This window comes from Ruditapes philippinarum, unplaced genomic scaffold (genome assembly GCF_026571515.1).
Source record: "Ruditapes philippinarum isolate M1 unplaced genomic scaffold, ASM2657151v2 ctg6858_1_1_1_1, whole genome shotgun sequence".
Taxonomy (NCBI): domain Eukaryota; kingdom Metazoa; phylum Mollusca; class Bivalvia; order Venerida; family Veneridae; genus Ruditapes; species Ruditapes philippinarum.
Genome location: NW_026867069.1, coordinates 13,808 through 37,217, shown reverse-complemented (window position 1 = coordinate 37,217; position 23,410 = coordinate 13,808). Strand labels below are relative to the sequence as shown.

Here is a 23,410-nt window from a genome sequence, read left to right as displayed (position 1 = left end):
CAACAAATTTAATTCCTGTCTGAATTGTTTTATAATGTATCAACCATTTTCATAGGAATATTCTCCCTACTGAATGTAAGGAATTATTTGTCTGCAAGTTGAATGTATTAAGTCATTCAGAATTAAATGCCCGGCATGGCACTTAATTACAATAGTGCATGACCTCAGTGTGTGGAAAGACTTTAAGAATGATGATGATGGACATTATAAATTTAACAGTGTCAGGATGACCATGTTCTCAAGTTTAATGCTATCAGGCTCATGTGAGTTAACCAAACACATCTTGTTTTTGTTTAGCATTATTGACCTTGATCCCAGTGAATGGTAGAGGGTCATGTGATATGCCTAAATTATAAAATTAAGGAACATTGGTCATTTTACAAAAGCTGTAAGCTGAAAATCTACATTTATTTTGACCACAAGGCAATGTTGCATAATTATTAAGATTTCAAAGATAGATTATGTAAAGTAAGTGACACCAGAGTAGTGAATAGAATAAACTTGATAGAAGTCCACAAGACTGTTTTTATATCATATACCTCAACTCAAGGCTCTGCAATTAAACTAGTTCAAGCTGCTGTAACCAAACATAACATTTTTCAATGGACCACATCAACTCTGATAGATCTTCATAAGAGAAACAACATGTGCAACTTAAACTCAGAAATAGGTCAGTGGTTTCAGAAGAGAAATAATTTTCAACAATAATGGTGATGATGCCACATAAAAAATCACATAAACACCATATGCTCGGAAGTGCTAAAAATCTTCCTCAGAGTTATGTTACAAATTTTAGCTACTTCTCATGGTCAAATGACACACATTTTAAAGTAGCAAAAACGAAGAAACAATAGCAAAATTTGCTTAAATAGCAAAAAACAAAAGAACAAGCAATAATCAAAGTATTGCAAGCAATCCATAAGTGCCCTACAGGTCAGAACCCCAGCAACATTCTGAAGGGCCATAGGTCATTGAATTATGCCACTGAATGAATGACATGAATGAACTTCAATCTTTTGAGTTCTTAGTTTGTCTTTATCTTACCAATGTGTTAAGTTTCCCTGTCTAGTAAGGAAATTGTTTTGATAAAGATCCAATTTTCTCAAGATGAAGATGTATAACTAATGCTTCATTTTTTTCTCTATTTTAACTAAAATATGTTGGAAAAGTTCTTTAAAAGTGATTTTAGGAAACAGTTTTTAGGAACAGACAGACAAACTGACATAGACTCTGTAAATCTTTAAACATCCCTGTTTGTTACCAGCTGAGTCCCTGTTGTGTTAACATTGTAATGGAAATAAAAGTTTTGAGAAACTAACCAAGGACAATAGGTATGCAGTATTTTATTAAATATATCTTCCTGTACAACAATTTTCACATATAAATAAAGTCTGTAGCACTGTCATTATATATCACTTGATTTCTCCTACCAACATATTGTAAAACATCTTGGCAGGCCATATACTTTTACAAATTATAAATAAACTTGTTACGCAAACAGATTCTTATACAGGTTGCATGCATAAAACAAACAGAACACTATTATCAGAACTAGATAATATATTTAATGATTTTCCTAGAAAATCAAATTATATACATGTATATAAAATACCTGTAAGGAAGAGAATAGATATGAAGCATCAGCAGTGACATATCTAAATGAAACAAGACATATTACCATGAATGATGCCTGACCCTGCACCTAATTATTTGTCAATGTATTTCAAGGCAAGTCTGTGTAAATATCTTGTTTCAGCACAAGTGACCTTGACCTAAGTGACTCCTAACACTGTCCAGAGAAAGAGGTCCATCAAAGGTATACACATGTACATACCTGATATGAAAGACATCAGTCAATAAATGGAAGGCAGTACAAGCAAGTGTAAAAATCTATTTTGAGTATTTCCCAAAGTTGACCGAAGATACCCTAATTTAACCTAGTTAAAAAACACTGAAGGTATGTGCCTACCAAATATGACAGATGCCGATCAAGAAATGATGTTAAAAGGAGAAATTGTATGAGAGCATGTAGAAACCTTGGAAGGATGAAGCAGCAACTATATGTATATGCTTCCCAAAGTTTTCTTTGGGGGGGATATATAAATACAAAACTAGTGTGAAACTTAAATACCAGAGAAACATTTCAACACAAAACCGAAAGAAATCTAATATGAACCAATAAATAATGTTTGTAACAAAAAAAACAAAAACCAAAGTGTTTTAAAACAAAATTAAACATTCATTTAACTTAAATTTGTGCAGTCATAAACTGGATACATGTAGTAGGGTTGTCCCACTAAGTCATGGATAATCACTGTAAAACAAAAAAAAATAATAATGCCCAAGCCTTGACCCATTACGCGATATACACACCTTTTAACGCCTTTTTCACTTCCCCCCCCCCTTTTTGTTGTCTCAAATGGTGAAAAAAATGCCTTATTTAGGCCCCCAACACTTGTTTTTGTTTGAGCAATGTTGTTAAAAAAAGTGACCACATTTTCGGCGCGGCCCCCCAACCAAAAGATACATCAGGGGGTTACCAGAAGGGGGATGTGCCAAGCAAATTTTGGACTTGTGAGAGGCTATAAATGACCCCAGATTGATCATAAGGTAACGTGTAACCAATGCTGAAAAGCATTTGACTCTATCTCAATCCATTGAGAAGTTGCAGCACTTTGAAATCAATTTTGATGGAAAAAATCAACGCAAAATAGTGATTTTTGGCAATTTTGAGATGTCCCCTCGTTGCCATGGTAACAGACAAATAAAGACTGAGCATGTTATTGCAAGGGCAATGGTCCAGTCAACATTTATGGCAAGTTTGATTAGTGTTGAAGCAGTTTTTATAGTATTATAGCAATTTGAACTTGTAACGGGAGACTTTTCAATGAAAACAGCCATTTTTCACAAAATGCTCATGAAGTAATGGGTTAAATAACTTTGCACAAATGTATCTTGATCAATTTGAAGTAAAATAAGAAATATTACTATAAGGAAAATATGCATACACTAAATTTTAAAGCATCAAAAGAGACCTGAAGTGGTGAATGAGGCACAGGCCAAAAATTCTCATTTTACAAACCGAATGACTGTATTATCTTCAAAACAGTCGATGATGTTTAAATAAGTTAAAAACTGTGGAAAAGTACAAGATTGTTTTGCTAGTGTTAGCAAACAAGTGTTTCAAAAAATATATAACAGGTGATTAATTAACAGAATGAGATAAAATATATATAATATATATATAAATGAAATATTGTAAGGCATTAGGGGGATACCTATTACAGGGTAAATGAACAGGGTTACACAGTCGGGGCCTTGAAAAAATGAGATGAGAAAAAAGTGATCATGAATAGTGGAGAAAGTTGAAAACATTGTAATAAAGTCAGACATCAAACAGTTAGAACTATGTCAGAAATTCAGTTTGCATTATCACAGAAATTCCATGACTTATTGGGACAGCCCTCGTATTGTTGAAATTGATAAATTAATTCAAACAGTGAATAAATATCTGCTCATAGAGAACCCATCAGACCTTGGTAGTCAAAGAAACTTCAATCCTGTCCACTAACTGTCTTTTAGCACAGTAAGAATGCAATGCAGTATATTATATTGACTTTTTTTTAATCGACTTTACTGTTTTAACTTGTCAATAATTTTTTCATACATTTTCTTCCTGGGAAATCCAAATACCAATGTACTACATAAAAAGCGGTGATATTCCAAAAAAAATGTATATTTACTTGTTTACCTTAACATACATGTAGTCACAAAAGTTTTAGAGTGGTTAAGGAATAGTAAATGTCAAATAAATAAAAATACTTGGCAGTTTTACTGCCTTGGCAAAGAGCACATTTCACAGTTCTGATTTTCATGTTTGTTATGAAAGGTACAATGAGCACATGTCCAAACACCACCAGATGCACCTATAGGTGGTAGAGGGGATGCTCCTGGACCCACATACGACCCTTCTCGTGTCAATGTTGGTGATGAAGCTGCAAAATAAACAAGTTTATTTCATCGGTCATAAAAAAACTATCACAAAACTTGAAGAGAATTTAAATTATTAAACACACAACAGAAAAAATCAATGAAATGCATCATTTTGTAAAATCAATCTCAATATTAAATATAGTAAACTCCTATGTCATTGCATGTGTCAACTTTTAATATATATAGTGTATACATGTATAATGACAACATATTTTATAAACTTCAACCCTAGTAATGATTGAATCAAACCTGCAACGCTTTTGCCATTTGCATAGAAACAATAATTCATGCAATGTCATGCAGTCTTCCCAGACTTTTATATCAGTAACTCAAATTTAGTACTTCTGAGAAAAAGAAATCCCTTTAAGTTTAAATTCAGAGTGGGGTAAGATCTGCAGTTATATGGTTTAGAACTGAAATAGTAAAACTGCCTTCATTATTAAAGTATTATATAAGAGTGGACAGCTTACTGCCATGGGCAGCCATCATCTCCTCAACAGTTGCCCATTCTTCTGTTTTCTTGAAATGATGAGCCAAACCCTCATCTCCAGACTTTATAGCTTCTAACAGTGATCCAATCCTTTCCTTAAAACATTCATAAATTAATCATTTAACACTGTATCCTGATACATGATCTGTAAATTAAACTTCAATAGCAAATGTATAGGAAAAGTGTATAGGCATAATTTGGTAAATGGTAACAACAAACACGTTACAGTGAATTGACACAGCTTGCCAAAATTATTTGCAGTGTAATATTTTAGTTCACAATTACTTGATAAATTAATGACATGAACAAAAAATAATCCATTTCAGAATATCTGCATAAGGAAATCTTGTTCACTGAATATCTTCAATTCATTTAAAACTCATATATTTGAAAATTTATTTTAAGTGTAAGGAATAGAACTAGAATATTTTTGGAGAAATATAACCTACTTTTAGAGGCAGCATGTCTGTAGTGGATAGGTATAACAAGAGATGAAAGTCGGACACAGCTTCGTAAAACTTGTCTGGAGTGAACTGATGCATGTAACTAGTCAATGCATTAAAATCCTGGAAAGATATATGTAGAAAGTTAATTAATACTCATGACAGTATCTCTTTAAATTCTTATGTATTGAATTTTATATCTTTAAAGTAGTATAAAACAAGATTGCATTTGAGAAAAATGCTATGCCACCGCATTAATACAACACTTAATAGTAGTGTAGGAACAGATTTTTTTGTTTCTATTCAATTTTGAAGATTGTCATAATGCATAGATCCCTGACCTATCTAATTCTTATTATCAGATTAGTGGTTAAATCTGTTGTTAACTCAATAAAAGATCAGAGTAGGAATATATCATTGCACTCAGGTCTAGTGAATTTGGTGATGAAGGTCATATTTCACACAGCCTAAATTACATCAAAGGACAACATAGTAAGACACTTTGTCAAAATCTAGGTCAGCTGAAATAAAAGTTCACTTTACATCTTAATCAGTGTGCACATGGTTCAAATTTCATAGCTGTACATCAAAGGACAAGAAAGTAGGTCACATCATCAAAATCTAATTCACCTGATATCAAAGTTCAATTTTACAACTAAAACTGTGCACATGGTCAAAATTTCATTGCTGTACATCAAAGGACAAGAAAGTAGGTCACTGTCCCCCTCGGGCAAGGCAAAATTTTGGACCCAAGGGTTTAATTCAAAACAATCTTGATACAGGTCCACCAAACAACATTTCAAGTCAAATATCTAAGCTGTAGCTTTCTCCCATTCAGAAAACATTAATTTGTTTTATTTTTGTTTTTACTATGTGTACATAATGAGAATCACTGCCCCCCGGGCAGGGCCAATTTTGACACCAGGGGAAAATTTGAAACAACTGTGGTAGAGGACCTATAGATGATATTATATAGCAGACATCAATGCTTTATGCCTTGTACCTTCAGACAAAAATATTTTTTTATTTTTTTACTACATGTAAATAATGAAAAACAATGACCCCCGGGGCGAACCAATTTTGACCCCAAGGCTATAATTTGTACAATCTTGCTAGAGGTTCACTACATAATGTTTCATGCAAAATATCTTAACTCTAGCCATTAAAAATTTAGGGATTCTGTATTTATCTATATTATTAGAGAATATGATTTTTTAAGTTTTTACTATATACATATAAGGAAAACCTATGGCCCCGGGGGCGGGGCTAATTTTGACACTAGAGGCAAAATTTGAACAACTTTTGGTAGAGTTCCTATAGATGATATCATTTAACAAATATCAAAGCTCTAAGCCATGTACCTTCAGACAATAAGGTTTTTTGATTTTTTACTATATGTATATATTGAAAATCAATGACCCCCGGAGCACAGGGGCAATTTTGACCACAGGGCTATAATTTGAACAATCTTGCTAGAAGTTCACTTCACAATGTTTCATGCAAAATATCTAACCACTTGCACAAGTTTTTACTATAAGTGTTTACTATATACATATAAGGAAAACCAATGACCCCCCGGGGAGGGCCATTTTGATCCCAGGGCTATAATTTGAACAATCTAGGTAAGCGTCTACCAGACAATGCCTTATGCAAAATATCTAAGCTCTAGGCCTTTTGGGTCTTTACAAGAAGGTATTTTAAGTTTTTACTATATGTACATATAGTGAAAATCAATGACCCCCGGGGCGGGGCCGATTTTGACCCCAGGGCTATAATTTGAGCAATCTTGGTAAGCGTCTACCAGACAATGCCTTATGCAAAATATCTAAGCTCTAGGCCTTTTGGGTCTTTACAAGAAGGTTTTTTAAGTTTTTACTATATGTACATATAGTGAAAATCAATGACCCCCGGGGCGGGGCCGATTTTGACCCCAGGGCTATAATTTGAGCAATCTTGGTAAGGGTCTACCAGACAATGCCTTATGCAAAATATCTAAGCTCTAGGCCTTTTGGGTCTTTACAAGAAGGTATTTTAAGTTTTTACTATATGTCCATATAGTGAAAATCAATGACCCCTGGGGCGGGGCCGATTTTGAACCCAGGGCTTTAATTTGAACAATCTTGGTAGAGGTCTACCAGACAATACCTTATGCAAAATATCTAAGCTATAGGCCTTTTGGGTCTTTACAAGAAGATTTTTTTAATTTATTCTTATTATTCCTTTTGGTTGCCATGGCAACCAGATTTCTGCATGGAACGAAATTCTTTGAACAACTTTGGAAGCCCTTCACCCAAGGATCAATCCTGCCAAGTTTGGTTGAAATTGGACTACTGGTTTTTCACAAGAAGATTTTTTAAGTTCACTATATAATCTATATAACACACACACACACACACAAACAAACACACAGGTGAATCGCTATATGCCACCGCATCGCAGATGCTGCGGTGGCATAAAAAGTGTACTTCATACTGTTGCCAAATGGTTAATTACAAGAGATACTTGTCCAAAGAAAATATGCTTGACTTTTTGTTAACAAAATGTGGTATTGAAACTTTGAGATGGAAAAAGACTATATACAAACAAGTGTTTTTTATGGAGAATAAAATCCAGTGCATAAAAGCATTCCAAATGAGTGTACTGATTCCATCAGACATGAACTGCTAAATATTTAAGCATGTTGTAAGTTTACTAACCTGAACCTCTCCAGTGGCATTTCTGTTCTCCTTTGGGAATGGTTTATCTGCCATTTTGAATGTGAACTGTGGTTCAACAGGAAATGCTGCCCCCATATCAACAAGCAAGTATTCAACAGGTAGGGGACGGGCAAGCTGGGTAACCTCATTACCATACTCATCCTTGTCCTATTGCAAGAAATATATTATGATAAATATACTATGGTAATTTGTTAAAACTAACTGGCAATATTAAAAATATGCATATATACATGGACATTTACTGCAAATAATTACAGAAAAAATGTTAACAAAAATCGACAATTTCAGGTGCTAGCTTGCGTTTCAACTAATTACTTTCCTATAAATAATTGTAAAACAAGAGCTGTCTGTAAGATCTCAATTTTTATAATTCTTTCTTTGAAAATTAAAGCTAACATATATTTTCAAAACATATCTCTAAGGAAAATTCGTTTTTAAGAAACTTTTACCTTGAAGAAGACATCTGGGACATACTGTTCATTTGAAGATTCCTTGATGTAACCAAGTTCTGGGGCATCTTTAGTTGGAATAAGACATTCATCTCTAACCAGAGCCATACACACATTTGATACCTGATAACCTTCAAAATGTATCTGACCATTCTGATCACCTGAAATATATATATATATATACACACACTGTACTGGTTGGTCAAGAAAAAACACTAACCTTCAATGATCAATTCATAGCTATTGAAAAGATTACAAAAGTTAAATAGCTTCGCTGTTCAACAGTTCACTCAATAATTAAACATATATTTCCTAATTGTCAGATACAAAGTTTTATATACCGGTATTTTATAGCCAATTGTATCATAGTTTGGAGACCTTTCTGATGAAAATGTGTCACAGTTAAATCCTATATACATGCACAGTGCATAAACTAGAGTTCAGGTATAAGTTACCCATACTCCAGCGCATGCCCATTGATTGGCTCATTTTTTTCTGGGGTTTACTTATTGTGTTGATGGAGAAAGGGATAGTGATAGAAATATTGTATTCAGATGCTCTTACATTGGTTCATTTATTCTGGGGTTTTATATTGTGACAACAGGGAACATGTTTTTATATTTGTCTACCATACAAGAGAAAGAACATCTAAACTCAGTAGTCTGGATTATAATCTTGGTCTACACCCTATAGAACAAATCAGATAGCCTCGTGTTTCGATGCTTTTTCTATTACTGTTTATATGTATTATATTATAAAAAGTAAATTGTAAGTATAATATACCTTATTGTATCATATTATGTAATTCTTTCAACCCCAATATATGATCATAAATATTCACAGGCAAAGCAGAAATAAAATATGTCCTTCATCTAACTGGTGCCAAACAGATGTTACTACTTATAGACATAAAATGATCTTCAGCCAATCACATCAGAGGAAATTCTGTGTAAACTTACGCAAGATATATGTTTTATGACAAGTATATCATATCTTTTTATGAAAAAAATTCCAGATTTTGTCAAGACAAATCAGGACCATAATCAACTGTTGAAACTTAAGTCTGAAAGTTGATTTACTCAAGGCACTTGTGTATTCACACCAACTAACATACCTGTGTAGTATGATCAGATCTTCAATGTTGGCTCATGAAACATTTAAACTTAATCTAGTAACATAAATTGATCATTTCCAATTCAAAGCACAGCCACACTATCAAACAAATTCTGGGTGAAAGGGTTGAACAAATTTATATCTTACCTGTAACAATAACTGTTACAAACTTAGACCCAAAATGACCATCTTTAGAATATTTACAAGGATTTGGGTATTTATTTTGAAACTGTGCAGCCATTATACATTCTTCCGCACTCAAGAAATGAGAGTCCTGAAAATACGTATAATTATCAAGTAATGTTAATCATCATCTTAGAAAACAGGTCATCCTTCTGTTCCAGCTCTCATATTTAAAACTTCAATATAATTTCTAGTTTTAGTCAAGGAATTTTTATGATTTTTCTTTCAATTAACCATTTCTTATAGTCATGGAAATGTCTATGCATGAATCTAGTGTGACACCGCATTATCATAATATTAATAGTAATCTACACAAATACTATCTATGTGACAACAGGTAAACTACACAACTTTGTTATAAAATCTTGTGAGATAAAGGGCATTAACTGGTACAAGTCATAGTACAAAGAAATTTGTATACTGCACTATGTTGTACTTATAGATGGAACACTGTGGTATTCATACAGTAAAAGCTATAATCAACATACCACATTGCCTCTGAAGTTTTTCACAGTTCCTGTAGTGAGATCATCAGCAACCAGATCTGTGAAGATCCAGCCTACAGGGACAAGTCCAAGCCTCAGTGTTAACCTGTGTATAGCTTCCTCCTGGGGGTCCTCCAGTAACTCTATCTTGTTCTTACTATTGATCTGAAATATATACATAAACATGGAATCACATCTATTTCAACAAAATGACAAAATAAGCTAACCACAGAAACTAAATAATAAACAAGCATTTGATAGTATTGCGGGCAATACAGTAGTCCCCTACCGGTCCCTCAAAAAGTTCTTTAATTGTCATACACTCCTGTGTATTGCCATTTATAATGAATTTGAGGATGAAGTCTGTATTTGAAAATATCAACCACAAAACATAACAAGAGCTGTCGGTAGGACAGCACGCTCGACTATTCTAAGTGCTTGATAGTAAAAGAGCCTTGATACTGTTAAATTTTTTAAGTTCACAAAAGGGCTAATTTTTTTTTATAAATTCATGTTATAGGCCTTAGAGAGAGTCTAATTATACAGTATTGGCTTGACTATTTGGAAGGTAATGTCACAAGGGTGTTTTATTGCGTATAATAATACTAATTACCTATGAATACATAAATTTGACAGAAAAGGTACAAAGGCTTGTTATTTAGATGTTTTATCAAGTAAATCACTGCTTTATTATTATGAATGCATAAAATTGTCCCAAAAAAGGCACAAACCCTCCAGTAGTTATTGAGATAACAGCTTACAAGCAAAACTTTACCATGAATTTCTAAGTTGAAAAAGGGGAGAAAAATTAACCCTAAATGCAAGATAGAATTATGGATCTTTGTCAGTGACCTACAATTATGACCCTGAATGCATATGTGAAGTTTCAAATAAATATCTTTAATAGTTATTGAGATATGTAAAACTTGCATGTAAACATTAACCAAGACACTAAGTAGAAAAGGGGATATGAATCAGCCTTAATGCAAGACAGAGTTATGGAACTTGGTCAGTGACATACAATTATGACCCTCCAATTATGACTTTAAGTGCATGTGTAAAGTTTCAAGTAAATATCTTTGAAGACCTTTAACCAAAATTTCTAAGTTTCAAAGGGGCAAATAATTCTGCAAATATTGCAGGCAGAGTTATGCAATTTTGCAAACTGATGTACATTGTTACTATAAAAAAGTATTTTAAATTTCAATTGAATATCTCAAGCAATAAAGAGATATTTGACTTTACAAAAAAACTTTAACCAAAATTTCTAAGTTTCAAAGTGGCATAATTCTGTCAATATTGTAGGCAGAGTTATCCAACTTGTCAATCTGATGTACATTGTTACTATAAATAAGTATTGTAAGTTTCAATTGAATATCTCAAGCAATAATTGAGATATTTGACTTTACAAAAAACTTTAACCAAAATTTCTAAGTTAAAAAGGGGCATAATTCTGTCAATATTGTAGGCAGAGTTATCCAACTTGTCAATCTGATGTACCTTGTTACTATAAATAAGTATTGTAAGTTTCAATTGAATATCTCAAGCAATAATTGAGATATTTGACTTTACAAAAAACTTTAACCAAAATTTCTAAGTTAAAAAGGGGCATAATTCTGTCAATATTGTAGGCAGAGTTATCCAACTTGTCAATCTGATGTACTTTGTTACTATAAATAAGTATTGTAAGTTTCAATTGAATATCTCAAGTAATAATTGAGATATTTGAATTTACAAAAAACTTTAACCAACGCAGACGCCGACGCGGACGCTGACGCCGACGCCGGGGCGACTACAATAGCTCTCATATTCTTCGAATAGTCGAGCTAATAAAATAAGTTTGTCTATATCACAGTAATGTGTTAAGTTTCCATGCTTAGTAAGGAAATTATGTTTATACAACCTTGTCATATTATTACGATGTGGGATTTTAAAGTAAATCCTATAAGGAATGAAGAAGTTGGAGTGAAAATACCAGTTTCTCGAAAAAAATCTAAGTTCAAGGGGACATAATTCTGGAAATAGTCTTGCTAGAGTATTTAACCTTCTCAAAAAATGTCGAGTGATAATAAGAAACATATATATGAAGTATTAGGAAATAAAGAAGTTATTTAAAAAAGACAACATTTTTTTCCCCTAAAAAATCTAAGTTCAAGGGAGGTAATACTGATATTTTTTGTGCTAGAGTTATAAACCTTGTTCACATATGATGTGGTTGATGACCAGAAACTTATATTTAAAGTTTGAAGTAAACACCTTAAGAAATAAAGAACATATAGTGAAAAAGCTGAAAAATTTAAATCAGAAATCTTGAAATTCAGGTTATTTGTTGCCATAGCAACCAGAATTTTCAACATAGGAAGAAAAGAAAAAGATGTGCATAATCTCCAGACTGCCATCTTCCCATATTTCAAGTTTCATAAAAATATTTTCAGTACTTTTTGAGTTATCACTGGATCCAGTTTATGTGTTAAATTTGCCATATTTTCAGACTATTTGTTGCCATAGCAACCAGAATTTTCAACATAGGAAGAAAAAAAAAAGACGTGCATAATCTCCATACTGCCATCTATCCATATATCAAGTTTCATAAAAATATTTTCAGTACTTTTTGCGTTATCGCGGGATCCAGTTTTGTGGATGGACGGACTGACGGACTGACAGACTGACGGACAGACAGACAGACGGACGGAGGGTAAACCTAAAGTCCCCTCCGGTTAAACCGGTAGGGGACTAATAAGAAAAAATTCAAACTATTACTATGGGAAAAATATAAAAAATATGTAATGATTTACCAAACTTTTACTTATGAACAAAATTAAGTGAGATAAAACATTGTGTATATAATTGACTGTTACCTGTGGAGGTTCATATATAGCAGCAACTTCAGCCTTGATAGCTAGAGGTATATCTTTATGTGGCCCATACCTGCCATACATTATACCCAGCCTCTGGTTACCTGTACTACGCCAGTAGTTTAAGAACTGATTACAGATGTTAGGATTCTCAAACATGATGTAATCAACATGTCGATATCGCTGAAATATACACAACAAACATGATGTAATCAGCATGTCGATATCGCTGAAACATACACAACAAACATGACGTAATCAGCATGTCGATATTGCTGAAACATACACAACAAACATGACGTAATCAGCATGTCGATATCGCTGAAACATACACAACAAACATGACGTAATCAGCATGTCGATATCGCTGAAACATACACAACAAGCAAATTCGTTGAATTTATATCCCCCGCCGAGTACTGGTTATTAATATTATTAACACAACAACTGAAGACATAAGGCTTTATTTATATATTAATCATGGCATAAACTGTAATATTCTTTGAACTTGAAGCCTTGTACCTTCAAACAAGAAGAAGTTTTCACTATATACATATAAGGTAAATCTATGACCCCCTGAAGTGGGGCCAATTTTGACCCCAGGGCTAAAATTTGAACAATTTTGGTAGAGGACCTATATGTTATATCATATACCAAATATCAAAGCTCTAGGCCTTCTACTTTCAGTGAAGATTTTTTAATTTTGCATTTTTGAAACTCCTTTTCTGGCCCTGTGACCTACTTATGCAACAGACCGGAACCATTTGATCAACTTTTGCAGGGGACCACCCTAGGATCATTCCTATAAAGTTTGGTTGCTGTGCAGTCATTTGTTTCTGAGGAGATGTTGTTTAAAGAAATTGCTGACGACGCACGACGACGGACGGTGGGGGATCACAATAGCTCACCTAGATGTAAAAACATCTTAATCTCCAGACTTTATTGCCATTTTCAGTTGGTCGATTCTAACTCAAGCACTCAAGGATCAAATAACAACATAATGAAACAGTTTTTACTAAGTCAAAGGAAATAACTTTACAAATACTGGGTAAATCCACAAGCGAAACCCCAGGAACAAACTAAATATGCTGAGCAACTTTCCAATAAGGTTTAATGACTCTATGTCAAATCCTTTTTGAGTTACATGCGACACATGTTGAAAATTGCAAACATTTTCTAAGTCAAGGGCAATAACTCTAAAAATACTAAATAAATCCAGACGAAAATACCCAGGTGCAAAACTACACATGCTGATCAACATTCCTGTAAAGTATCATGACTCTAGGTCAAATACTTTTTGAGTTACTTGCGACACAAGTTGAAAATTGCAAATTTTACTAAGTCAAGGGCCATAACTCTAAAATAGTAAAAATATCCGGACGAAAAATACCCAGGTGCACAACTACACATACTGATCAACATTCCTGTAAAGTTTCATGACTCTAGGTCAAATACTTCTTGAGTTACATGCGACACAAGTTGAAAATTAAAAATTTTTACTAAGTCAAGGGCAATAACTCTAAAAATACTAAAAATATCCAGACGAAAATACCCAGGTGCACAACTTCACATGCTGATCAACATTCCCATAAAGTTTCGTTGAATTCCAGCCATTAGTTGCAGAGAACTACTCCGGAAACGAAATTCGGACGGATTTTACTAAGTCAAGGGCAATAACTCTAAAAATACTAAAAATATCCAGACGAAAATACCCAGGTGCACAACTTCACATGCTGATCAACATTCCCATAAAGTTTCGTTGAATTCCAGCCATTAGTTGCAGAGAACTACTCCGGAAACGAAATTCGGACGGACGGATGGACGGACGTACCAAAATTTGATGTTTATGAGGCAAATGAGCTCATAAACACCACCTGGACCAACGTCCATAAGCAAAATAAGCTCATAAAAACAAAAAAAAACTCTTAATTTTAAATTTTATGAGTTTATGTTCTTTATTTAACTACGGAATGAAGCTCATAATAATCAAATGTTGGCTCGGACGGACGGACGGACGGAAGGACGGACGGACAACGCCAAAACTATATCCCCCTCCCGATTCCATCGGCGGGGGATAACAAACATGATGTAATCAGCATGTCGATATCGCTGAAACATACACAACAAACATGATGTAATCAGCATGTCGATATCGCTGAAACATACACAACAAACATGATGTAATCAGCATGTCGATATCGCTGAAACATACACAACAAACATGATGTAATCAGCATGTCGATATTGCTGAAACATACACAACAAACATGATGTAATCAACATGTCAATATCGCTGAAATAAACACAACAAACATGATGTAATCAGCATGTCTATATCGCTGAAATATACACAACAAACTGACAAATATTATCATTGCCTTATATGTGTGTGTTCTCTCTAAAATCATGTATTTAATCCATGAACAGTTTAAAAGCTACATTTATCAAGTTTTTTTCTCGTGGTAAACAAGTAAAGAATCATTGTTTAACATCAAATCTTAGTATATATACTTGTAGACCAACAACTGTAAGAAAATGTTGAAATGAAACAAAGAGTAAACCAAGCATAACCTCGTTTAAAATACCTATAGTTTCTGCTTATTGCTTGTTGATGATTCACTTGCAAAAAATACTTATCTCTTATTCTCACAATCAAAATAATCTACACCCTTCTTTGTATTATTACTATAACAATATATAATTTTATGACAGATTGCAAGGATTACCTGTCTGTTGAGAGTTAAAGCTGTAGGCTGACATTTTGTACAGATTCCCGCTGGCCAGGGAGGATGCTCTTTACAACCTTCCTTTATTTTGCAAGAAACATTCTCCAAATTTGCAAACTTCCCTCTGTAATTAACAGTAATATCAAATATATTCCTAATTAAGAATAATCAAGGTGGACAGGAATCATAAACATTTTTAGATTTAGTGACAAGTTAGTGCAGAGTCTCAATGAATTTTTAAAAAAAAAAACAACTCTATGTTACATCACTAAACTACATTCAACAGAATAAACTCTAACATTATTGATATATGAACCCTTAGCCTGCTGGCAGTAACTAATTTACCCATCTGACCTGTGCAGACCCAATATTATTTTGTATATCCCTGCCATTTGATTATGGTCGGCACTGTTTGCTATTCAGTTACCACATATTTTTAAAATTTTCCCTAACAATGATGAATTATTTCATCTAAATGGACGGACGTGCCACTTAAATGGACAAAGGGGCCATTTCTTTTTTTATTGTTTAATAGAGGGCCATGGCCCCTTATTCTATTGTTACGGAATGAACTCTATTGTTCTCTTTTGTTCTGTGCCCCCTTCTTCGGACAGACAAGTCCATTTAAGATATCTGGCATGATAAGGTTAATATTTGTCAAATTTTGATTCCAAAGCTCAGTTTAAATTAGTGGAATGTCAGTTACAATGACAAAATACATACTTGTCTACTCCGCTTGTCAATTTTCTCAGATATGAGTGAAATGAGAGATATTTGATAGGAGGATCACAGGTTTGTAGGTATGTTTCATCAAATGGCTGAAAGTAAAACAGAGATATTTGATAGGAGGATCACAGGTTTGTAGGTATGTTTCATCAAATGGCTGAAAGTAAAACAGAGATATTTGATAGGAGGATCACAGGTTTGTAGGTATGTTTTCATCAAATGGCTGAAGTAAAACAGAGATATTTGATAGGAGGATCACAGGTTTGTAGGTATGTTTCATCAAATGGCTGAAAGTAAAAACAGAGATATTTGATAGGAGGATCACAGGTTTGTAGGTATGTTTCATCAAATGGCTGAAAGTAAAACAGAGAAATTTGATAGGAGGATCACAGGTTTGTAGGTATGTTTCATAAAATGGCTGAAAGTAAAACAGAGATATTTGATAGGAGGATCACAGGTTTGTAGATATGTTTCATCAAATGGCTGAAAGTAAAACAGAGAAATTTGATAGGAGGATCACAGGTTTGTAGGTATGTTTCATCAAATGGCTGAAAGTAAAAACAGAGAAATTTGATAGGAGGATCACAGGTTTGTAGGTATGTTTCATCAAATGGCTGAAAGTAAAACAGGGAAAATTGATAGGAGGATCACAGGTTTGTAGGTATGTTTCATCAAATGGCTGAAAGTAAAACAGAGATATTTGATAGGAGGATCACAGGTTTGTAGGTATGTTTCATCAAATGGCTGAAAGTAAAACAGAGATATTTGATAGGAGGATCACAGGTTTGTAGGTATGTTTCATCAAATGGCTGAAAGTAAAACAGAGAAATTTGATAGGAGGATCACAGGTTTGTAGGTATGTTTCATCAAATGGCTGAAAGTAAAACAGAGATATTTGATAGGAGGATCACAGGTTTGTAGGTATGTTTCATCAAATGGCTGAAAGTAAAACAGAGATATTTGATAGGAGGATCAACAGGTTTGTAGGTATGTTTCATCAAATGGCTGAAAGTAAAACAGAGATATTTGATAGGAGGATCACAGGTTTGTAGGTATGTTTCCATCAAATGGCTGAAAGTAAAACAGAGATATTTGATAGGAGGATCACAGGTTTGTAGGTATGTTTCATCAAATGGCTGAAAGTAAAACACAGAAATTCATAAGTTATGAATGAATTATAGATATACTATGATCATCCATGAGTAAAATATTTTAGCATTGAAATCTATCAAAATCTATGAAATTCTTACAGAATATGTACAATTTGAATAAACATATGAATGCAGTATGTACTGGAAGCTGCATTCCCTATTACAGGTCAAGTAAAATTTGTCTTTTCTTAAAAAAAAAAACTGCCAGTTTTTTTTAATGATACTTTATATCAAATTATAACAACCTATAGTGTGTAGAATTTTAAAAACAACATATCTACTTTGTCTGAAGTCAAACCATAATAATAAAGTCTGTATTTGAAGACGCTACACAGTTGCAACAAAGGCAATCTACCCTGTGGGCCTCATAAACATGTTTATTTCATATTTACAAAGAGACTGTGTAGCAATTATAAATATTTTCAGATATGAAATTTGAGCATAGTATATCTTAAATTAGCTGTAATTAAATTCAGGTAATAAAAGGGATGCTCACAATTCACAAAATTTTATTTGTATAGAATTGAGAAAATTCTACCTAAATCTTTGTTTTGTTGAAAATTACATTACACAAGTGGATAAAATGTTAAACTCATACCTCTAAAGGAACACAGTGAAGACATTTTCCTGAGGGACCATGATGGCATCTGAAATAGGAGAAAGTTATCATTGACATGTAATTATAATGTTGACAAGCTAAAAATCTACAAATGCGTTTAATATATGTAAATAACATAAATATCTTAACTTATAAGCTTTTATCAATTTATTACATCAGTTAAATGTATTTATATGAAGTTATCATAATTTTCTATGTATATCCTATAACTTTTAAATATTAAGTTCTTAATTCACTTACAATTGTTCATCTCTTTTCCTGTAAATTTTGCCATCTTCTTTGTACATAAGTAGATCTACTTCATCTTCTTTTACTGTGTCTGTGGTAAATGGACTTGTATCCATGGCAACACTACTACTGCTTCCTGGTCTCTCCCCAGCCCCAGAGTGTGTCGACTGAGGGAAAAGATACAACATATCCCCATGTCTGCAAATATAGAAATTTATACAAATTCAACGAAAGAAAACAAGTTGCAAAACTCCAGTGATAAGATTATATAACGTTTGTCTCATATTCACAATGTTATAATTCTTGATACATTACATATTTGGACAGCAAGGAATATATTGATACATCTCTTACACTGAAATTCATTAAAAATGAACTTACTTTATCTTATAGGAGTCTAGAGTTTTAGCTCTAGAGTTTCTTAAAGCATCTTTCTTCTCTCGTGTTTTGTATACTGTCCAGCCAATATCTCCTATCTCAAATGTCTTCTGTACCTAGAAACAGTATATACAGGTATAACTGCTAGCTGCATATAACAACCTACTTCATTAATTGAAAACTGTATGTGAGATGATAAGTCCTCATACAATTGGTTATTTGGTAAGCAAACATAGAATTTTTTTTTCAATACCAATGAATGTTAGTTGAAAAGCACAAATATATATTTATCTATAGAAACAAAAGACACCAATGTGGTAAGAATTGGCAACCATAAGGCATTAAATGTACATGTAAACATATTTGATGGTTATATAGTATTGCTGAAAAAAAGGATACAATACACATTGACCTTCTCAGATAAACTCCACTGAGGCCCAAAAGCCCATGAGCATTAATTTGAAATTCTAACTCAGACCAACTTGTGCAATATACTCTTTAAATGAAAAACATACAAAAGGTATATAAAGAAATATATCAAGAGGAAAATTGTAATTTTTTAATGTGATTCTTTGTCTGGTTCCAGCTAAAATACTTTCAATTTGGTTTAGTTTGCTCAATAAATATTATTGTTCTGCAAAACAATACTAGTGAACGGTGAAGGGTTGAAAATTTTGTATGTCCAGACCTATATAATAATAATTCACAAATCATGTATATTTTAAGTCTCTTCATGTCAAACTAGAACTCCGCGAGTCGGATGTGTCGCCTTGTGAACAATATAGTTTAGGAGAAATGGCCAGGACAAAAATGAAATACGAAAACTAACAAAGGGAAATAGCTCAAAAAATAATAAGTGCAGAGCAGCAGCTTCTATGCATTGCACTTCTTATCAATAAGATCTATCATTCTATGAAGTTTCAAGTCCATATCTTTTATAATTTATGAGAAATGGCCTGGACAAAAATAAAATATGAAAATATATAAAGGGTAATAACTCAAAAATAAGAAATGCAGAGTACCGGTTCTTGTACACTGCACTTTTTCTTAATGAGATCTATCATCCTAAGAAGTTTCATGTCTATAGCTTTCATACTTGAGGAGAATTGACCTGGTTAAAATAAAGTACGAAAATTAACAAAGGGCAATAACTCAAAAAATAATAAATGCAGAGTACACTGCACTTCTTTTTAATGAGATCTATCATCCTATGAAGTTTCAAGTCCATAGCTTATATACTTTCGGAGAAATGGCCCGGACAAAAATAAAGTATGAAAATTAACAAAGGGCAATAACTCAAAAAATAAGAAATGCAGAGTACCTGTTCCTTTGCACTGCACTTCTTCTTAATGAGATCTATCATCCTATGAAGTTTCAAGTCCATAGCTGTTATACATTAGGAGAAATGGCCCGGACAAATTAAAGTATGAAAGTTAACAAAGGGAAATAACTCAAAAATTAGGAAATGCAGAGTACCGATTCTTGTGCACTGCACTTCTTCTTAATGAGATCTATCATCATATGAAGTTTCATGTCCATAGCTTTTATAGTTGAATAGAAATGGTCCGGACAAAATTAAAGTATGAAAATTTACAAAGGGCAATAACTCAAAAATTAAAAAGTGCAGAGTACCGGTCCTTTGGCACTGCACTTCGTGTTATTGAAAGAAGCATGCATACCAAGTTTGAAGTCAATCCAACTAGAAGTGACTGAGTTATGCTCTGGACAAGCTTTAGGGGACGCCGACAACGACGCCGACAAAAGTAATCCCTATATGTCCCCTTTTCAAGGCGACACAAAAACCACAGTGTAGCCCCTTTAACTAAGATGAAACTGAAAACTTTAAATTATAGGGAAGTTTAATGAAGCTCTGTGATATATGATAACCAAAATATTAAATTTTTGTCTTTTATTTGCATTACCTTATTAAGAAATTCGGCAACACTTTCATTTCCTTTTGTATCTATTCTTTTTGTGCCTGCATCAGGACTTTGAATCCTTACAACCTGCAAATAGAGATTTCTTTTTTTTTCTTCTTTGTTTAAATAATATTGATATAAACCAGTTTACCAGAGAGACACAACTACTGTCATTGTTTCTCTCTCCTATTTTCACAGTAACATCATAAAGCACTCTTGTCATAGCATTGAGTTGAAACTTACCATATTTACAGTACTACATATTGTCTAAATACTTGTCTGAGCTACCATGTGTATGTGTATGAAGTGACTTTTGTCTTTCCTCTCTACAGTCTATATCAACCTGTAAAGCCTTTAATAAACTCAAAATCAAAAGGGGTTAGCTATTAGTCATGAAAAACATCCACACCAAATCTTAAGACCTGTAGACCTATGGTTTGTTTACTTTGTACATAAAGGGAAAACCCATCATCCCAGGAAAGGACCAAAGATAACCACTGGGACATAATTTCAACAGCCTTGTAGGAGGTCCACTTGATGATGTTTTGTGCCAAATATCTAAACTTTAGCTGTTGGAATTCCAGTGAAGAAGAATCTAGAAGGTTATATTCATTTTTAAAAAGGAAAACCCACGCCCCCCAACCCTCCACTGAGAGTTCCAATTTGACCGCAAGTATAACCTAAGTATAGATTCATAACATGATGATTCAGGCTCTATATATAGCTTACTATATAACCATGATAATCTTCCATGTTTAAGAATATCATATTGATTTCTTTCTAAACTGTTTTACAAATTTGACTACAAATCATGCACTGCTTTGTTTTTTACGACTTAATACCTTTAAATTTAATTGTCTGTTAATCAGACTAAAATTCCCTTTCATGCACCCCAAAGAGGACAATATAATTATATCCAATTATTGTCCACTTTTCTATCAATTAATCATCCAATTTTCAAAACAAACTTGTATGTGTTACACAACCTCTCTTTCAGTATACTGCCAAAATTATGAAAAGGATGATGCAACTGTGTAAACAATTGACTCGCATATTAAGCTGCATGTATTACAGTGGCTTTTGAAAGAAGCTAACTGGGGGTAATTAAATTCATTAAAGAATTTCTTTCTGTTTATAGAGATTCTTCAAATTATGTTTATGTAATATTTTCTTTTCTATTCATCTATTATTTTTTCAATGGCGGAATGAATTATTGGAAAGAGGCTAATAAAATAATGGTTCCAGTTCTCCTATGTATTTCTTGGTCAATAAAATAAATGGTTTGGCATGACCCTCAAAAATTATAAGTGACCCCTAATATCTGATACAGGGGGCCAGAAATGGCCCCCAAAAAAATGGAGCTGGAAGAAACACTGTAACATATGTGTTCGGTAATGTTTTATACTTGGCCATGAGGTAGATATTTTAGCCTAGTGTGCGCATTTGTTAGAATTTAAATAAAATATCTATTCATGTTATGGTGAAGATTATATATTAAAAGAATGAAAAGTATTACATAAACATTATTTATCAATATGTAAATAAATAAAGCCAATTATATCAATATAGACTGTCACTGGTATTTATTAAATTTGAGTCTTATGTTTGATTTTTACAAATTTTGTCCTTCAAAATGCAGGGCAAGTGCATCTTCTGAAGGCAAGAAAATTTGAAGAGTGCGACCCAGAAAAAATTCAGTATGCTTTTCTCTTGTCGATTCGTGACTCTTATTTGGAAAAATTGCACTTGCACAACAAATATCAGACATACATACAGTTCAATTAGTGCATTTGTTAAATAAATTCATTATCTAAAAGTTCAAAAACTTTAAATTACTTCTAAAAACAACCACTCAAAGATTAGAGCATCTGAACATGTCAACCATGACTGTCTTGCTCAGCTGGACGCTTACCCATCGATTCGTGAAATCCGATTCACCCTGTGACGTCATCAAAATATAGGTGCTCACACCACTAAATGTTCGCATGGTTATTTCCAGTCCGATCTGATCAATGTATGTTTCAAAGTCTTAAGTAAATTCTGACAGCATAATGAATATTTTTTTGGCTTAATTGTAGGTGTGTTTGATAAATTAAAACATCAATATCAAATATTTTAAAGTAATTAGGTCATCAGCTGATTGAAGGGTAAGCTCATTTACACCTGTACAATTACGTATTTTGATTGGAAAGAATTGTCAAATCGAGTGTCTAATAAAACGTGTGTAGTTTTCGGATGGTGTATGTCCTTGCAGAAGTATTTATACCAGACAATTATTTAGGTCATGAATCGATGAGAAGGCACGAATCATTGAGAATAAGGCATACGGCCTGATAGATGTTTCACACCAAATTTCTAAGCTCTTGCCTTTGTGCTTTCAGAAAAAATGAACATATTACATATAAGGAGAGAGAATGCCAGCCAAGGCCTTCCTTCAAGTACTCAGCCATCTCATGTTAACCAGTTTGCTCTATTCAATAGATTCCACTTTAACTTTAATTTTTTCTTCACAAATGAAAAGACGGTCCATTAACTCATCATGAAATCATATCATAAATTAAACACACACACACACATATATATATACGATATCAATTTTATTATCACCAGCTTTCAAATATTGCACAGAAAATGTCATCTCTATTTTAAGATATTTATCACCCCACCCACCATATGAAACTGAAATCAGTCAAGTCACAATAGGTAATGCTGAACATAATCATAGATCTAAGACATACAGTCAAATCCTGGAACATATTTCTCGTAGTAATTTAAGCGAAATAATATATATTCTAAAATATAAAATGTTAGCTTCATACTATAGCTTTTCCGCGCGACATTTCGGTAAAAATGTTCAATTTTCGTCTGCAAATCTCTACATGTCCACCATACTTAAGAAAGGATCTGCTTGATTGTTACTGTAACAGACAATTTT

General features: G+C 33.2%; 1 protein-coding gene across 1 annotated transcript; it reads right to left on the bottom strand.

Moving 5' to 3' along the window:
• Window positions 1–1,326: 1,326 nt before the first annotated feature.
• Window positions 1,327–23,410, bottom strand: LOC132734733 (nuclear protein localization protein 4 homolog). The gene is made up of 15 exons (XM_060721580.1): window positions 23,295–23,410; window positions 20,479–20,562; window positions 18,560–18,672; window positions 18,191–18,376; window positions 17,930–17,978; window positions 16,178–16,272; window positions 15,455–15,578; window positions 12,732–12,911; window positions 9,877–10,038; window positions 9,353–9,479; window positions 8,093–8,253; window positions 7,623–7,790; window positions 4,933–5,049; window positions 4,464–4,578; window positions 1,327–3,995 (listed from the first exon to the last, which is right to left on the bottom strand). Exons 1-15 carry the CDS (start codon window positions 23,313–23,315, stop codon window positions 3,832–3,834), a joined length of 1,866 nt encoding a protein of 621 aa, XP_060577563.1. The 5' UTR covers window positions 23,316–23,410; the 3' UTR covers window positions 1,327–3,831.

Bases quoted from the DNA above. Each gene is read 5' to 3' on its own strand.
- LOC132734733 (XM_060721580.1), bottom strand. From the start codon at position 23,315: ATGTCGCGCGGAAAAGCTATA. The intron at 10,039-12,731 runs GTAACAGTCAAT...TATATATTTCAG, and splicing joins CTATATATGAACCTCCACAG to ATCAATAGTAAGAACAAGAT. The intron at 5,050-7,622 runs GTTAGTAAACTT...ATATCTTTCCAG, and splicing joins ATGCCACTGGAGAGGTTCAG to GATTTTAATGCATTGACTAG.